Source organism: Nycticebus coucang, chromosome 6 (assembly GCF_027406575.1).
Source record: "Nycticebus coucang isolate mNycCou1 chromosome 6, mNycCou1.pri, whole genome shotgun sequence".
Lineage (NCBI taxonomy): Eukaryota > Metazoa > Chordata > Mammalia > Primates > Lorisidae > Nycticebus > Nycticebus coucang.
In genome coordinates this window covers 50936146-50954549 of record NC_069785.1, presented here as the reverse complement: position 1 = coordinate 50954549, position 18404 = coordinate 50936146, and the positions used below count along the sequence as shown (strand labels likewise).

At 35.7% G+C, this 18404-nt stretch overlaps 1 protein-coding gene across 3 annotated transcripts in view; it reads left to right on the top strand.

Annotated features, from left to right (window-relative positions):
* COPS2 (COP9 signalosome subunit 2) overlaps window positions 1–17751 on the top strand; it is a 34343-nt gene extending 16592 nt beyond the window's left edge. For 2 of the 3 annotated variants that reach the window (XM_053593299.1, XM_053593301.1), the window contains exons 4-13: window positions 172–297; window positions 2262–2372; window positions 2497–2574; window positions 5031–5205; window positions 5439–5617; window positions 5720–5772; window positions 14169–14266; window positions 15423–15505; window positions 16173–16231; window positions 17003–17751. In XM_053593299.1, coding sequence (XP_053449274.1) covers window positions 172–297; window positions 2262–2372; window positions 2497–2574; window positions 5031–5205; window positions 5439–5617; window positions 5720–5772; window positions 14169–14266; window positions 15423–15505; window positions 16173–16231; window positions 17003–17147 — 1107 coding nt within the window. In that variant the 3' untranslated portion in view covers window positions 17148–17751. The remainder of the gene's footprint in view (window positions 1–171; window positions 298–2261; window positions 2373–2496; window positions 2575–5030; window positions 5206–5438; window positions 5618–5719; window positions 5773–14168; window positions 14267–15422; window positions 15506–16172; window positions 16232–17002) is intronic. The other variant, XM_053593300.1, reaches the window with a different exon arrangement.
* Window positions 17752–18404: the final 653 nt, after the last annotated feature.

The window sequence follows — 18404 nt, the reverse complement described above, 5'->3', positions numbered from 1 at the left end:
AATTTTAAGATAAAATATTTAAGGTTTCTATCATATAAAACTATTTTATAAACTATATTATGAATTAGTTGAACTATATTTCAACTTGTAGTAGTAGTTTCCATAATCTTAATCACATGTGCATATTTTAGTACATAAGTATCTGATAATTCATTTTAACTTTCCTTACAGACAAACTTTCCAGAAATGATGAATAGATATAAACAACTATTGACCTATATTCGGAGTGCAGTCACAAGAAATTATTCTGAGAAATCCATTAATTCTATTCTTGATTATATCTCCACTTCTAAACAGGTTAGACTCAATTTTGCCTCTTGATACTATCACTCTGTTTATTATTTATAGTAAGGGCTTTGTTCTTTAAAAAAGAAAAGGCCTCTAAGAATTCTATTTAAGCAGTTTACGTTCAGATACAAAAATAAGCTACAGACAACTTTTGTAAGTTTATATTGGATTTCCATACAGTTACTATTACAGTCCTGTCTTATAATTTCTGTTACCACTTTAGCCATTCAGAGGTGTTAAATAACTTAATGCTGAATCACAGGTTTGTGTAGATTTGATTAGGTTGAGATCCTTGAGAAGCCTGGGTATTTTTATCAGTCAGTGCTTGTCATTACTCAATAGGTGCTCAATAAATGTTTCTACAAAGGATGGGTGGGTGGTGGAAGAAAGTGACAGTGACAAAAGAAACTAAAATGGGCATTGGGAGTAATAATACTTCCATTAGTCTAGAGTTTTGTTGTTAAGGAAAGCAGTGACGATTTATATATGTATATGTGAATTTTTATTTATTTATTTTTTTTGAGACAGAGTCTCACTATGTTGCCCTCTGTAGAGTGTGGTGTCATCACAGCTCACAGCAACCTCAAAGTCCTGGGCTGAAGCCATCCGCTTCTCTCAGCCTCCCCGTAGCTGGGACTACAGGCGCCCAACACAATGCCCGACTGTTTTTTGTTGCACTTGTCATTGTTGTTTAACTGGCCCGGGCTGGGTTCAAACCCACCAGCCTCGTGTATGTGGCTGGCGCCGTAACCTCTGTGCTATGGGCACTGAACCTTGCTAAGATAATTTTTAATTGGATTATTTGTTTGTGTTTTTTAAGTAATGTAATCCTCAGTTTTAGCTTTTTTATTCTATATTTGAGCACAAGATATATTCTTTATATCACTTAGTATTTCATAGAACATTTTTGATACTGTTTGTACTCATAATAAGATAAATGTTTGTCTCAGAATCAGCCTCTCATTTCCTATCTCTCTACTCAATGTCATTTTTATTTCTTGAGGCAGTTTATTTCTACTCTTTACATTTAAAATGTATGGACTGGGAATAGAGGAAGGTAAACTTACATATTTTGTTATAGTATTAGCACTTAATAGCAATAATTCTAGACGTATATATCTTGGCACTTCCCTTAAGCAGGAAAATATTTTCCAAGTCTTTTAAACAGGTGTCATCAAAACATTTTTGGTAACACTATTTATAAATGTTATGCCAAATGCTGAAAATGAACTTTCCTCCTGCCATGGTCAGTCTTCTTACCTCTTGATCCTGTTAAGTAGAGATTTAGATACTCAAACAAAGATAAAGCCAGAAATTGGAGGAGGAGAGTAAGCGGGGGAACTTATCACTATGAAAAATAAATGGTGATTTCCATGAAAAAATGTCACACAAGGATTGTAAATTGGCAGTGATTACAGACCAGTAAAATTATACTCAACTTTTCTTTTTACCTAGCTCTGAGATTTTCTCTTGACTTAAAAGCTGTGCAGTTTAGTTAATTACTCACATTTATAGAAGAATTTTGAGAGAACAAGTTTATTTTTTGTTTCTTTAGCAGCTTGTTTAGTTTTTGCCTCGTTATTAGGTACCAAAAAGAATTGAGTGAATTCAGCGTACATTATTAGTAATAGTGCAACTAGTTGAATGTACATGTCATTTACTTTCATTAATATAATGTGAGTTATTAGATTAGGAAGGACAAACCTATACTATTATAGCCTTAGAACTTATGGTGACATAGTATGTATGGAAAAATGTTTTCTGGGTTTTATAAAAGAAACATTAAAAAGAGATCTTGGCACTTGTAAATTGGGTTTATATTTTGCTCCAGTTTTGTTAATTTTTTGGACTATAAAAGACATTCAGTAAGATACAGATAATGTATCTTATGTGTATTGAAATTCAAAGATGCACTTTTAGTTTGTTCAAATTAACTTTATTAACAGGTACAAATTTGCTGTTTACAATTATAGAATTCTGATTTTTTATGTCAGATGGATTTACTGCAGGAATTCTATGAAACAACACTGGAAGCTTTGAAAGATGCTAAGAATGATAGACTGTGGTTTAAGACAAACACAAAGGTAATAATTATAATTATAATTTTTTCCTCTGAAAAGTGGGTGGATGTTCTTAATAAATTCTCCTAAAGTTACATACCTTTTCATGTTGAAATCTTTTGATTTTAATAAGTTTACTTTCTTTCAGCTTGGGAAATTATATTTAGAACGAGAGGAATATGGGAAGCTTCAAAAAATTTTACGCCAGTTACATCAGTCCTGCCAGGTAGCATTCATTCTCTTTTTTTCTTAATATTTCCTTCTTCATAATAAAAAAAAAACATAGGAAATAATTATACTTAAATATTGATTAGGGATGTTTTTGCTTAAGCATCATCTCAAAAACAAAATTGGAAAAATAAGTTATAAATACACTAATTTTTTATGAATGTTGCATTTCTTTCTGTTTTAATCCTAATTTTAACTGTTCTCCTTTGTGGAGTGAGGTATACATATGACAGGCCAGTCATAATACTCACTAAGAATAAGCCTTGATTTTTAGTTATATACCCTAAAAAGAAAAAAGAACCAGGATGTTACAAACTTATAAAGATATTTTATATTCAAATTTATGTTATGAATCCTCAGTAGCAGCACTGTCCAATAGAACTTCAAATGATGCTGAAAATGTTTTATATTTTGTGTTAAATATTAAGATCTTCCGCTGCCCTGTACTATTATTTTAATAATACACATGTTGTTTCTGTGAATAGGAGAAACAATCATGAAATTAAACAATTCACCTGCAGGTATTTTTATTTAATTGTTTTGCCTTACAAAGTTTATCGGTTATATATGAATTGTTTCTTACCTACACATTCTTAGGAAAGTATAGTCTGATTTGTAAATAACTATAGGTTCAGTTGCATGTGAAATAGAAATATTAGAGAAACCATTTCTGAATGGAAGAAGATCTTTCAGTATGCATATAGGGACTATGAAAAAACCCTCTGAAGAAGTTTTTGCTTAGTTTCTTTGGGAACATAAGAAAAATGCTATCCGAGCTTGGTAATCCAAGTGCTCACGCCAGTAATCCCAGCACTTTGGGAGGCTGAGGTGAGAGGATCACTTCAGGCCTGAAGTTTGAGAACAGCCTGGGCATCAGAGTAAGACTGTCGGTTCAAAAAACACAAAAGTTAGTTGAGCATAGTGGCATGTGCCTATGGTTCCACACTATTTGGGAGAGACTAAGGCAGGTGGACTACTTGAGCCCAGGAGTTTGAGGTTGTATTGAGCTATGATAATGCTATTGAACTCTGTCCTGAGAAACGGAGTAAAACCCTGTCTCTCCCAGTCCCCCTACCCAAAAAAAGAAAGAAAAGGAAAAATGGTTACATGGATTGTAAATGGCGGTATAATATGTAATATCTTAATGGAATTATGTTCAGGCAGAGATCCATGATAATCTAAATTTACATTTTTACTCTGGTTTTGATTCATTGGTGAATAAACAGAATTTTAAGTTAGAAGACCCAGTGAACAATAAATTTCTGTCTAGTATATGTCAATATTTGATAATTATGAATATCTGACTGTTGGCCATGTGCTGTTCATCATGGCCCACATTTTGTGGGCTGTTGGTCATCTTTAAAGTTGAGCTCAATGTCACCATCTTTGTGATTCTTTTGATATCACCAGGATGTTAGTCCCTTACTCTCCCATTCTCCTGGGCACTTGGTTCATGCTTCAACTAGAATAATTATCATATATACGATAATTTATGTTTTGACAGATTAGTCTTCTACTAGAATGTGAACTTTTTGAGACCAGAAACCTTGGCTTATTTAACTTTGTATTTCCTTAAAGTAGATACAGTGCCTGCACATGGAAGGCACTCAGGAAGTGCTTTTTGATTAAGTGGATCTAAAGCAGTTATAAAGATTTGGGGGAGACCATAAATAAAATCTCCTAGATAAAAATGTAAATCTTATTAACATTTTCTACATATACTATAGTATTCCCCTCTTATTTGTGGTTTCTCTTTCCATGGTTTCAGTAACCTGCGGCCAACTATAGTCTGAACATACTAAGATATTTTGAGAGAGAAAAAGAAACTATGTTCACATAACTTTTATTACAGTATATTGTTATAATTGTTCTACTTTATTATCAGTTCATTATTGATTTCTTACCGTGCCCAGTTTACACATTTTGTCATAAATGTATGTACAGTGAGCTCTTATTTCATGTCATTGGTAGGTTCTTGGAAGTTTTGACTTTTAAGTGAAGTGATGTACAGCCGATCCTCAGAAAACACTGGTTTGTTATAATATTGATGAGCGGGAAAACATTGGTTTCATTACACATCACTTCACTTAAAGTCAGTTTCTAAGAACCTATCAATGAAGGTAAATACAGATTTACTCTATAGGAAAAATGTATGTATAGGGTTCAGTACTACCCATAGTTACAAGTATCCATTGGGGGAATGTATCTTCTGTGGATATGAGGATACTACTGTACAAAAAACTTACAATTTGTCCAATAACTTTTTCCTTATGTAATAAGTAGTATATGTTGCTTCTTTTTAGCCATTAAAAATGGTCTATTTAAGTTCTTTAGTTCCCAATAAAAATTTGCACTGCATTTTCACAGAGAAATAGTGTTACAAATGTAAAGTTCCCAGGCTAAGGGAATTGTCTAAATTCTGTCTTTGCTAAAGTTAAGTATTTGCTTTCCTAGACTGATGATGGAGAAGATGACTTGAAAAAAGGTACACAGTTATTAGAAATATATGCTTTGGAAATTCAGATGTACACGGCACAGAAAAATAACAAAAAACTTAAAGCACTCTATGAACAGTCACTTCACATCAAGTCTGCCATCCCTCATCCACTGATCATGGGAGTTATCAGAGGCAAGTTTGGTTTGGAGAGGGTGGATAGTGACATGGGAAGATGATGTCAAGGTATCTGATGAAACACTTGCTTTTTAGAATTAAAGTGTATACCTTGGGGCCAGTTCTATTCAAGTTATAGAATTAAAAGACTGAAAGCACTGACCTAGTTTTCGTTAGATCTTTGTAAAGTGGTCTATCTTCTTATTACAGAACTGAAAATGTTCTCTTTTCTCATGTTTTATTCTTAACAGAATGTGGTGGTAAAATGCACTTGAGAGAAGGTGAATTTGAAAAGGCACACACTGATTTTTTTGAAGCCTTTAAGAATTATGACGAATCAGGAAGTCCAAGACGAACCACTTGCTTAAAATATTTGGTCTTAGCAAATATGCTAATGAAATCGGGAATTAATCCATTTGACTCACAGGAGGTGTGTATGCTTTAATTGTTAATTCTCTTACCAGCTGTCTTTTGTGGAAATAAATGTAATTTCTTTGTACATGTTTAATTTTTTTTTCTCTACTGTATTTAGGCCAAGCCGTACAAAAATGATCCAGAAATTTTAGCAATGACAAATTTAGTAAGGTAAGATTTTATAACTCTGTTGAGGTAAATTTCCTCTTTCCTCTTAGGAGAAAGACAGAAAATTCAGTTTATGTTCAATATTTGCTCTTTTATATTTCCATATGAAATATATGAAAATTCATGAAATTTTTATCTTCTGAAGTTATTTTTGCTGTTTTCATAAGTATCTGCTGCTTGGTTTTCTTATATCCATGTATCCACATGCACACCTCCTGTTTTTTAGTGGAAAACTATGAATGTCTTAAATTATTATTTTACAATGTTTACCTCCCCTAATCCAAAATGAAATTATGGATTGATCTGAAAAAAGTGAAAAATTTTCAGGAAGGCAACACTGCATAAACATATTTCTACTCATATATTTTCTCAATGACAAGATGAAAATATCATTTAAAATGTACAGTTTTCTGAGGTTGAGGGTGGAGAGAAAGATGATCCTTTACTAGAGGATCATACTAGAAAAAACTCAACAATTTTCTAAATTCTTCTACGGAGAAAGATAGGAATAATGATGGTTAGCCACTGACAACCCTGTTGTAATCAGCTAATAGTAAACAAAATTATAAAAGATTAGACCAGACAGCCTAAAAGAGAAAGCCTATTTTTGCAAAAATAATCAGTGAACAAAAGAAACTTTGCTCTCAGCTAGTAACAAATCGAGCCCTAGTCTGTTGTGGGCTTTCTTTGTAGAGAATTACGAGAAACTTAGTAAGTTTCTTCAAGTCCTTTAGTTTTAGTTGGACAGCTGAGTTTATCAAGGCCAGAAAAATGTAGTTAGAGGCTCAGTGCCTGCAGCATAGTGGTTACAGTGCCGGTGCCAGCCACATGCACCGAGGCTGGCGGTTCGGATTCATACCTGGCCCAGGGCAGCTAACCAACACTGACAACTGCAACTGTAGTCCCAGCTACTTGGGAGGCTGAGGCAAGAGAATCACTTAAGCCCAAGAGTTTGAGGTTGCTGTGAGCTGTGACAGCAGCCACAGCTCTCTACCAAAGGCAACATAGTGACACTCTATCTCAAAATAAATAAATAAATTTGTTTCCCCCACTATCCTTAAAAAAAGAAAGAAAGAAAAATGTAGTTAGAGACATAGGACAGTTTTGGGTTTTTTTTGGCATGTATATGTAGATAATTTAGATTTAGATGACCAGATGTTCTAGTACTATTCGTTTATCATTTAAAAAAAAAAAACTGTTAGACTACAAACTGCGTTAACCTGCAACATAAATTTTATATATAGATTTCGTGATAAGCTATTTTCCTATGTAAATATCTTCATTTACTTTGTTGTTATTTGGCTATGACTTTCACAAGTTATTGTTATTTGGTCTTTTAAGAACCCTTAATTTTAACTGTAAAAAAAAAATGAAAATCAGGTTTTTTTAGAGGGACTACAGATGGCTAGGGGAGTAAAACCCCTACATTGCCATATTAAAAAATTAATTTCTTGTTCATTGTTAACTTTAATATATATTATTGAATTAGGTTGAGTTTTTTACCTAATGAAAGGAGACTTCTCGGGTGGCGCCTGTGGCTCAGTTGGTAAGGCGCTGGCCCCATATACCGAGGGTGGCAGGTTCAAACTCAGCCCCGGCCAAACTGCAACCAAAAAATAGCCAGGCGTTGTGGCGGGCACCTGTAGTCCCAGCTGCTCAGGAGGCTGAGGCAAGAGAATCACTTAAGCCCTGGAGTTGGAGGTTGCTGTGAGCTGTGTGAGGCCATGGCACTCTACAGAGGGCCATAAAGTGAGACTCTGTCTCTACAAAAAAAAAAAAAAAAAAAAGAAAGGAGACTTCTCCATCTTTGACCATTTATTTTATCTTTATCAGTTAAGAGCTGATTTGGTTAGTGATTAATTTCATAATACTTTTAAAAATTGTTCATAATGTTAAATTGCTAAGTAAAAGTTTCAACTTTTAAAATACTTAAAGAAATATGGGGGGGGGAGCAAGATGGCCAGATAGAAACCTCCAGTGATCTTTGCTTTGTACAAACACCAAATTCAACAACTATCCACGCAAGCAAGGACCTTTAAATCAGGTGAGCAATCATACTACCTGCTTTTTTGTTATTATATCAAGAAAAGAGGCCCTGAAAAAGGCAGAAAAGACCATCTTGCCTTGCCTGTGCCACCCCTCCCTCTCCACCAGGAGTGCCATGTCAGCACCCCAAGTAAAGAGAATCTCTGTGCCCAGGGAGAATGTGGGACTATGCATTAAAACCCAGGGCCACTCTAGCACAGGGGAGCACAGCCCAGGGCAGAATTCTGCCAGTGCCCACAGAGGGAACATTTAGACTAGCCTGGCCAGAGAGAAATCCTTTGCCCCCAAACCCAGGTTCCACCTAGCCCCACCATTGGCTGACAGAAAGGAGCCTAGTATCAGGTCTAAAAACATAAGCTAGTTGGGCCAAAAAGACTGCAGTCCTTAGACAGTTCCTGCAACTATGCTGGCTCAGAATCAATGGATTTGGGGTACACAGGACCCGGTAAGACACCCGCAGTGGTGGCCAGGATAGTGCATGTGTTACCCTTTCTTAACCAACTACAGGCAATGCAGCTCAAGGACAGTTTTCTTCCACTTGGAGAAAGGAAAGGGAAAAGTTCAAAGGACTTTCTTTTGCCCTTGGTACCAGCTCAACCTAGCAAAATAAAGTACCTAATTCCTTTGGCCCCTGAGTCCAGGCCTTAGTTCCCAGGTGGTATTTCCGGATCTACCCTAGACCAAAAGGAAACATGCTGCCCTGAAGGGAAGGACCCTGTTCTGACAGGGTTCACAATGTGCTGACTAAAGAGCCCTTGGGCTTTGAGTAAACATCAGAAGTAGCCAGGCACAAGGGACTGCCCACATTACTCTTCCCCCACTACTCCAGCAGCCTAACACAGAGAGTGAGGAAAGAGAGCAAGAGACTTTGCCAGATAATCCACAGAATTCTCCCTTACTCATGTTCACCAACATGGCAACAACTAGGAGTCTACAAGAGTCACAGTATTACTGGGTGTAGGGTACCCCCAAACCAGATACAGCTATAGTGACCAAAGACTGGGATCACAATGCTAAATTCCCTTTAAATACTTGAACGCTTTCTCAAGAAAGATGATTTCAAACAAGCCCAGACTATGAAGATTAAAATAAATACCTAACTCTTTAGCCCAGACATCCGTGAACATCCATAAGCATTGGGAACACCTGGGAAAATGTGACTTCACCAAACAAACGCTCCAGTGACCAACCCTGGAGTGATAGAGTTAGTGACCTTTCAGACAAAGAACTCAAAATAGCTGTCCTGGAGGAGCTCAGTGAACTTCAAGACAACACAAAAGGAATTCAGGAGCCTATCAGAAATTGAACAAAAATTGAAATCATTTTTAAAGTTTTTAAAGTTAAGCAGAAATTCTGGGGTTCAGTTGACAAACTGAGAACTGCATTAGAGTGTCTCAAAATAAAAATGACGAAACAGAAAAAAGAATCAGCTTGGAGACAGGCTATTTGAAAATACACAAAAGAGAAAAAAGAAACGAATCACACCTGCAAAATCTAGAAAATACCCAGAAAAGGGCAAAGGTCAGAGTTACTGGCCTTAAAAGGGAGGTAGAGAAAGAAAGAGGTTGGAGTAGAAATTTTATTCAAGAAATAATAATGCCTTGGCACCTGTAGCTCAAGTGACTAAGGCCCCAGCCATATACACCAGAGCTGGTGGGTTTGAATCCAGCCTGGGCCTGCCAGACAACAATGACAGCTGCAACCAAAAAATGGCCAGACGTTGTGGCGGGCGCCTGTAGTCCCAGCTACTTGGGAGGTTGAGGCAAGAGTATCGCTTGAGCCCAGGAGTTGGAGGTTGCTGTGAGCTATAATGTCATGGCACTGTACCTAGGGTGACAGCTTGAGGCTCTGTCTCAAAAGAAAGAAAGAAATAATAATGTAGTATCAATATTCAGATACTAGAACAGTGGTTTTCAACCTTCCTAATGCCATGACCCTTTAATACACTTCCTCATGTTGTGGGGACCCCTGACCATAAAATTATTTTTGTTGCTACTTCATAACTAATTTTGCTACTGTTATGAATTGTAATGTAAATATCTGATATGCAGGATGGTCTTAGGTGACCCCTGTGAAAGGGTCATTAGACCCCCAAAGGACTCGTGACCCACAGGTTGAGAACCGCTATACTAGAAGGTCATAGAACACTAAGCAAAATTAACACAAACAAGGTTACCCAAGATGTTTTAATAATCAAGCTCTCAAAGGTCACAGATAAAGGAAAGGTTCTGAGGGAAGCAAGGAAAAAGAAGCAGATGACACATAAAGGAGTTCCAATACATCTGGCAACAGATTTCTCAGTGGAAATGGTGTGGGCCAGTAGAGGGTGGCATGACATATTCATAGTGCTAAGGGAAGAAAAACCTTAACCCCAAAATATTATGTTCTGCAAAAATACACTTCAGACATGAAGGAGAAATACTTTCCATACAGACAAAGCTGAGAGACCTATCCTCCAAGAAATGCTACAAGAAGTTCTTAAAACTGAAAAAAGGAACATTTTTGACTGCAAACAAGGGCCATTCAAACATGTTCATTTCATATAAATGAGGCCAAGACTTCAAGACCAGCCTGACCAAGAGTGAGACCCCACTCTCTGCCCCCCCCCCCAAAAAAGTGGAATAAACCAAGCATAGAAAGATAAATCTCATGTTCTCACTCATCTGAGTGCTGAGTATAAAAGCAGTTGATCTCTTGGAGACAGAGTGTAGAATGATGGTTACCAGTGGCTGGGAAGACTAGGGACGGAAGGTTCAAGTGGGGATAGTTAATTGGTGCAAAAATATAAAATGAACAGTATTTGATAACACAAAGTAGACTATAATCAACAATTATTCATTAAAACAACTAAAAGAATGTATTCAAATTTCCTAACACAGAGAAATGGTAAGTGCCTAAGATGATGGATACCCCCAGATACCCTGATTTTATTAAGCCACATAGTATGCCTGTATCAAAACATCTTGGGTAGCACCTGAGGCTCAGTGGAGTAAGGCGCTGGCCCCATTTGCCGGAGGTGGTGGGTTCAAACCCAGCCCTGGCCAAAAAACTGCAAAAGGAAAAAAAAAAATCACATTTACCCTGTAAAGAAATCTGACAATTAAGTCTGTGAACTCATCCTAGAAAATGTGCTGCATACTTCATTCATTGCTGAATCACTATGGTCACTTTCAAAGTACTCCACTTGGGAAGCTATGCACTGACACCAGTTCCTAGTCCACCCTTCAAAACAATTTTGGAAACTTTTTTCTTCAGTGGCTATCAGAACTGTCATCATGTTACCCTAGGATGTCCTGAATGTCATCAGTGTCTTCCTTTCACTATTTCCCTATCTTTGGGTAAAGAAAAAAGTCTTTGGGGGCCAGATCAGGTGAGTAGGGTGCTCCAATGCCATTAGTTACTTGTTTATTGGCTAGAAATTCCCTCACAATGCTGTGTGAACTAGTGCGTTGTCATGACACAAGACCCCATTTTTGCTCACATCTTTCTCATGCCGAGATTTTCAGTTAAGATTTCTTTTTCAATGTTACTTGGTCTGCATTGCTTCTCACAATGAGTGAACGATTTTTGACGGGCAATTTGATAAATTTTTGTAATGTTGTCATCAGTTCTGCTCATTACTGGCCACCCTGACCTATCTTTGTCAGTGATACTTTCTCCTATCAATAGAAAAATATTTTATCCATTTGTACACTGCTGTCTTCTTCATGGCATTAGCCCCGTAAATTTGGACATGTCCTTGATTTCACTTCCACTCTTGCCAGGTTTAACAAGAAATTCAATGTTTGTTCATAGCTCTGATTCAAGCTCTAGCATTCTCACAGCACCCCAAAACAACAACAAACGCTGCTTAGCAAGACACCACCACACATCAAAACAATACAGCTGTGAGACACTGGTAAACCAGGTTATTTGAACCCTTGCCAAGTTTGTACAATGCTGCCAATGTAAGGTGGCACGTTACATGGTGGCAAGTTCGTGAATTTAATTCTCAGACCCTGTACAATTATTCCACATAATTTTTTTTTTTTTGAGACAGTGTGTGCCCTGGGTAGTGTGCTGTGGCATCTTAGCTCACAGCATCCTCATACTGTTGGGCTCAAGTGATCCCCTTGCCTCAGCCTCCTGAGTAGCTGAGACTACAGGCACCTGCTACTGTCCAGCTAGTTTTTCTATTTTTAGTAGAGACGGTGTCTCACTCTTGCTCAGGCAATCCACCAGCCTCAGCCTTCCAGAGTGCTATGACTATAGCCATGAGCTATCACCCTCGGCCCCCATAATAATTTAAAAGAGAAAAAAAGAAAATAGGAAAAGTTTTGCCTTAGACATTGATATTTTATATAAACTGAATTGGCTTAGTGCATTTAAATGGATTAAAAGACTGATTTATCAGACCTTTAAAAAATAAATATATATCTATATATTTATTCCAATGAAGCCTCTATATTAGAATTCAGAAACTTGTTTTAATGGTAAATTTTAACCCAAACAAGTAACAACTAACCCATGGTGTCTCACATATATATATATAAGATTTTTTCTTTTAAAAACCCCCTTAAATAATGGGAAAATGTCCATAGGTTATACATGTACTCAAATAATGTGTGTTCAAATGTTTTTACTACTTGAATATGTCCTCCTGTAGTATATCACGATAATGTATTTGGATAGGTAAGAAAGTAACGCTTCCTAATTTTATCTTCCTAGTCAGTTGCCAGCAGACTAGAGGAAAATAATTCCTGTTGAAGCACTTGAACCACCTGCCCCTAACATGAAGTTACATTGCGACCCAACAGATGGAAGCACAGCAGAGGGCATGCAGAATGGCTGATGATATTATCTTACATATAAAGCAGACAGTTGTGCCATATCCAGAAGGTTTGCTTCTTCTCAGCACCTTTAACAATCCCCATAGTGCCTCATGGAACTATTTCAAGAGTAGATACTAGATACTTGAGCATAAATCAGCCTTTGGCCTTCTGCAACAGGGCATTCCATCATTCTCTACTTGTGTGTGCGCCCATTTGGCACTAGTTACCTACCCTTTAAGTTTCTGCTATATATAGCTCAGTGGAATTTTAAGACTAGGGAGACTTCAGTCTCAAATATTCCCTTGTAAAGTTTTGATAGTTGCTGGTGGCATTCTAGAAGATAAAAATTAGGAAGCTGCATTTTCTGAATAACCTTCAGAGATGATATACTTTCTTGAAAAACAAGGCCAAACTCCTTTATATAGTAGTGTTCATGAAACCTGTTTTCTTTCATTATGAATAATTAAGGATTCAATACACAATTTAATTTGAAGACATCAAGCATTAACACATTAACTGCCATGTGAATTGTAGTTAACTTATGCTAGTTTTTAGTTTGGAGCCTTGTGAAGCATATATAACTCACATAAAATACCGTGACCCAAAGGAAAAGACTTTCTAGTGTGGCAGTCAGTGTATTAAATAGTTGTTAAGTGTTTTGGGGGGTTGGTGGGTTTTGACTGGGGGGGTGGTTGTTCATGTTTTTGTTTTTGTTTTGAGAAAGGGTCCTGCTTTATTATCCAGGCTAGAGTGCAGTGGCATCATCGCTTACTTCAACCTCCAACTTCTGAGCTCAAGCATTCCTCCCCCCTCAGCCTGCTGAGTAGCCAGACTCCACCATCCTCAGCTAATTTTTTTTTTCTTCTGTGGAGATAAGGTCTTGCTAAGTTGCTTAGGCTGGTCTCAAACTTGTGACCTCCCAAAGTGCTGGGATTACAGGCATGAGCCACCCCAACAGCCAGTAGGTGTTAAAATGTATTATTGTCAACTTTCAACAAAAGTAAGATTTTTGAGATGATTTTAATTCACTATGTATAAATATAATATATAACCCCAAAAGAGTTATTCAGTCTTTGCTTTAAAAACCCAAAAGCAGCTGGGTGTGGTAGCTCTCATCTATAATCCTAGCACCTTGGGAGTCCTAGGTGGGAGTTGAACCCAGGAGTTCAAGACCAGGCAGAACAACATGGAGAAATCCCATCTCTACAAAAAAGTTAAAAATTAGCTGGATGTGGTGGCATGTGCCTATAGTCCTAGCTTCTCAGGAGGCTGAGGCAGGAGGATCCCTTGATTGTCGGCGCTCAAGGCAGCAGGGAGCTATGAGCGTGCCACTGTATTCCAGCCTGGGTAACAAGAGTAAGACCGTGTCTTTTTTTTTTTAAGGCATTAAAGAGGTGATTTTTTTTTTTTTTTTGGCAGAAGGATGTATGTGTATTTAACTCATTTTTGCATATGAAAATTGGGAAGAACAGGCTCTTAGGTGATCTGGTTTAATACATGACTTTATGTTTAACAAAATTTACCTTTTTGTTTTTGTGTTAGTGCCTATCAGAATAACGACATCACTGAATTTGAAAAGATTCTGAAAACAAATCACAGCAACATCATGGATGATCCTTTCATAAGAGAACACATTGAAGGTATATTTTATCAGTTAACTAAATTCTGTTACTTTCTTTGCACTGTCAAATACTATTTAATGGAGCTACATGGAATTAAGCTGTTTTCATCTGTTCATTGAAAAGTATAGAACTATTTCTAAATGTTATCAACCTGGGTACTCCCTGAAATTATGAAACTTTTAATAAAATCATTAGCCAGTTTCATGTTAATATATTAGTTCTTATATGATACCAATTTTGTTTAAGGTCTTTTTAACTTTTTAATTTAATTTACGTATTGTTGCATGTTTATTATTGATGCTTAGGTTTAAAGTTAATATTTAGAGTTTATTTTTGACCAATAAAAGCTTTGAAAATATTCTGCTATGGAGAATACTAAGGTGCGTTTATTACAAAAGTTTAGGTAATGTTGGGAAGGTTTCATACCAATAAGTGAATGAGATTTTTAATAAGTTTTATCAGATTCCTAAAGATGAAAATCATCCCTTTGTTCTGAGACTTTTTATAGCTTCAATGCTGGCATCTATTATGGAGCTATTTGAAGGTTTTTGAATGGCCATTTGGAACTAAATGCCAGATGTATCAGGAAAATCTGAAGAATGCATCAGAAGTAATATTCTGTTATTCCCTGTCTTTCTCTTTCATTCAGCATACAAAGTTCTTATATGAATCTACTAATATAAACCTGTGTACTACTGTACTTCGTAGATATATAAAAATGTAAAGGCTTTAAAAAAATTAAAAAGACAAAATTATACATGAAGAAACTGGAGGAAATTGTGAAAGCATTATATAAAATACAGGTTTTGAGAGAATGTAAAACAAGGAACGTGACTGGTATAAATTAGTGTTTCTTGAAAGATGTTAACTGTTGAGAGATGATGAAAAGTGAAATATAATTGAGAAGGCACAAGGATATTTTATAAGTAGAGTCACAACATAAAATTAGGGAGGCAGAAACCAGAAATTATGGGATGGGCAGCTGTTGATCATACTATACATCCTTTGGGCCCAAATACTTTAAAATATAAGCATTTCATGTCCTTGCCAGGCAGAAAGTATATTTTGGAAGGATAAATGGTACAATCAATATGACTTAGTATGTGATTCATAAAGATGCCTTACAAACTGTTAAATACAAATATATTATTAAAATTTTTGTCTTTTCTTTCAGAACTTTTACGAAACATCAGAACACAAGTGCTCATAAAATTAATTAAGCCTTACACAAGAATACATATTCCTTTTATTTCTAAGGTACTTACATTCATGGATTTTAATGATGTTTATAATTTGTAGTTATAAATGTAGTATACCTATCTTCCATTTTAAAAAATGACTTTTAACATGGTAATATTTTATAATAATACTTTTTTTAATTAAACATAAGGGCTTTACCTTTATTTTTTTATGAGGCAGCATCTTACTGTGTTGTCCAGACTGGAGTGCAGTGGCTATTTATGGCACTGTCATAGTACACTATAGCCTCAAACTCCCAAGCCTCATGCACTCCTCTCTAAGCCTCTGAGTCTTGAATCGATGTGAATTTTTCTGTATTTTCTTGGCATAAATTAACAGGAAAGATCTTTAACTTCACAGCACAAAAATTGGGAATCACTAAATTCCTTTTAAAAATTCTTTCAACCTCTGAGAAAATTGTAGGGGAGAATAGTAGCTAAAATATAATACTGATTAAGGGTCAACCTAACCACAATAAAATTGTGGTAGGAATATACTTTGCAAGTTAGAGAGTTGACATCCTTATTAGACCTTTGTTTACAGTAATAATGAAGTTTGTTTAAAAATCTTCTCTTCACTAATTTTCCTTTAAGCAATAGAAATGAATTTAAATTAAAATGGTTATATAAAATAATGAAATCTTTAAAAATGTTAAATAGAATTTATAACAAATCTTTTCTCTTAGGAGTTAAACATAGATGTAGCTGATGTGGAGAGCTTGCTGGTGCAATGCATATTGGATAAGTAAGTATTCTGCTCTGCTTTTTATTATTTTTCCTTGTGAGACACAGTCTCAATGTATTAGCTCTGGCTGGAGTGCCATGGCATTAGCCTAGCTCACAGCAGCCTCAAAGTCTTCAGTTCATGTGATCCTCCTACCTCGGCCTCCCAGCATGCTAGGATTATAGGCATGAGCCACCGTACCAAGCCTAGGACTTTTGAGTTTTTTTATCAAAATGTTTGGGACCGTAAATTTTGAAAAATGGTGATACAAGTATTAGTTGTTGAATTTCTTGGGAGATACATGTGTATTATGGTTTTTGATAAATGAATAATCAAATTAAATACATGATCTCTGTGTATGACTTACATATTGCTAGAGAATCATTTAATGAATTTAAATTTATTATTTAACAGCATTTTTATATGTTTTTATAGGGCTTGTGGTAATAACAGTTGTGTAATTATATCTTTTTATTACATAATAGTGAATACCATGAAATTTTATCATTTTTTAAATCAGTACATTATTTAAAACTTTTCAAATGATGTTTGCCTTTGAGTAATTTTCTAAGTCTCTACCTAGTGGTTCTTTCAGTAAAATTGATAATAACTGATAGTAGGTAGCTGTAAGCCAGTTTCTTTCTAGAGGTTAAATAAAGACAGTGAAGTAATACACTGAACTCATTTAATGTAGGTAGCAGTTTATTTTTTTTATTGATATTGAAACATTAGTCCAGAAATTATGCTTAGTGGAAATCATTTGTAGACACATCTTATTTTATTTATTTCCAGCACTATTCATGGCCGAATTGATCAAGTCAACCAACTCCTTGAACTGGATCATCAGAAAAGGGGTGGTGCACGATATACTGCACTAGATAAATGGACCAACCAACTAAATTCTCTCAACCAGGCTGTAGTCAGTAAACTGGCTTAACAAAGAACAAGCTTTTACAGACGTCCTTAAGGCAACAGTGCAGAGATGTAATCCTTAAAAGAACTGGGAATGGCAAAACTACTGTCGGTTGATGTGTCCTGAAAATTATTGGAGTTATGGCAGAAGTGCTTTTTTGATCAACTGGTTTGTGTTTTGCTGCTGCATTTATCCCAAGAAAAACAGCTTTAATCTCCAGAAGAAAACCAAAATACCATGGGATTTATGCTGTATTGACATCTTGCCCTAAACATACAACATCATAGTAATTTGTCATGGGCATCATGACCAGAGAGAAGATTTTTGTCATGATTTTAAATACACTGACACGCTACTGTTGGTTAAATTTAAACATGTTTTACCTGCAGAAATTCTCTCACAAATAACCTGCAATAACTTGAAATGCATACCCTTTTGAACACTTCTTTTCTCATGTATAAATTAAAATGTTTGCTGCATTTTGCAAAATGTCAATTCTCCAAAAATGTGTCCGTATATTTCTGTACCTGCAGTGTAGTAAAGGTTTAGACGAAACCCCATAATTATAGTGGCATACTGTCACTTAGGTTTCAAGCAGCAAAATAAACAGTGCAGCTCAGAAATTGTAGTTTGGTTCTTGATGTGTTTTTATTACATTTGGGGTTGTTGTTTTATTTTTTAGAACCTTAGAAATTTCAAATTATTTTATCTTCAGTTAATAATTTTTAAAAGCCTGGAGGCAAATAAGTTGGTTATTTGCTTTCAAGTTTTTAAAAATAATCTTTATTGATAAAGTAAGGAGAACTACTTTCTAACAAAAAACACTTGCATAGTACTTATTGACAGTAATGCTTTAAAGGAATAAAATTATTTTTTTTTAAGAACAATATTCCTTTTTAAAAAAAATTCTAACTCTCAGAATGTTCACTTTAAACAAATATTCCAGACATAGACAGCTAAATGAATGTTACCCTGCATCGTGATCATGCTGGAAGGTTACTTCCTAATGCCAGCAATCTACCATTGCCCAAAACCTCATAGGTTTGCTCTTTTAGAATTGCATTCAAAGTTAACTTAAATCACACACACTGTTAACATTATATGTACATTGTTTTTAAAAATGTATATGTCATCTACCCTGATTCTTTTCACTTAACCATTATTTGGCACCAAATGACAGTTTCTAAAATTTAAATCTCACTTTTAGGCAGAGCATATGCAATTGGCTTTGAAAGCAGTCCCAAAAGAGTTGTATTTTGAGCAGTGGCAGTAAGTTAGGAG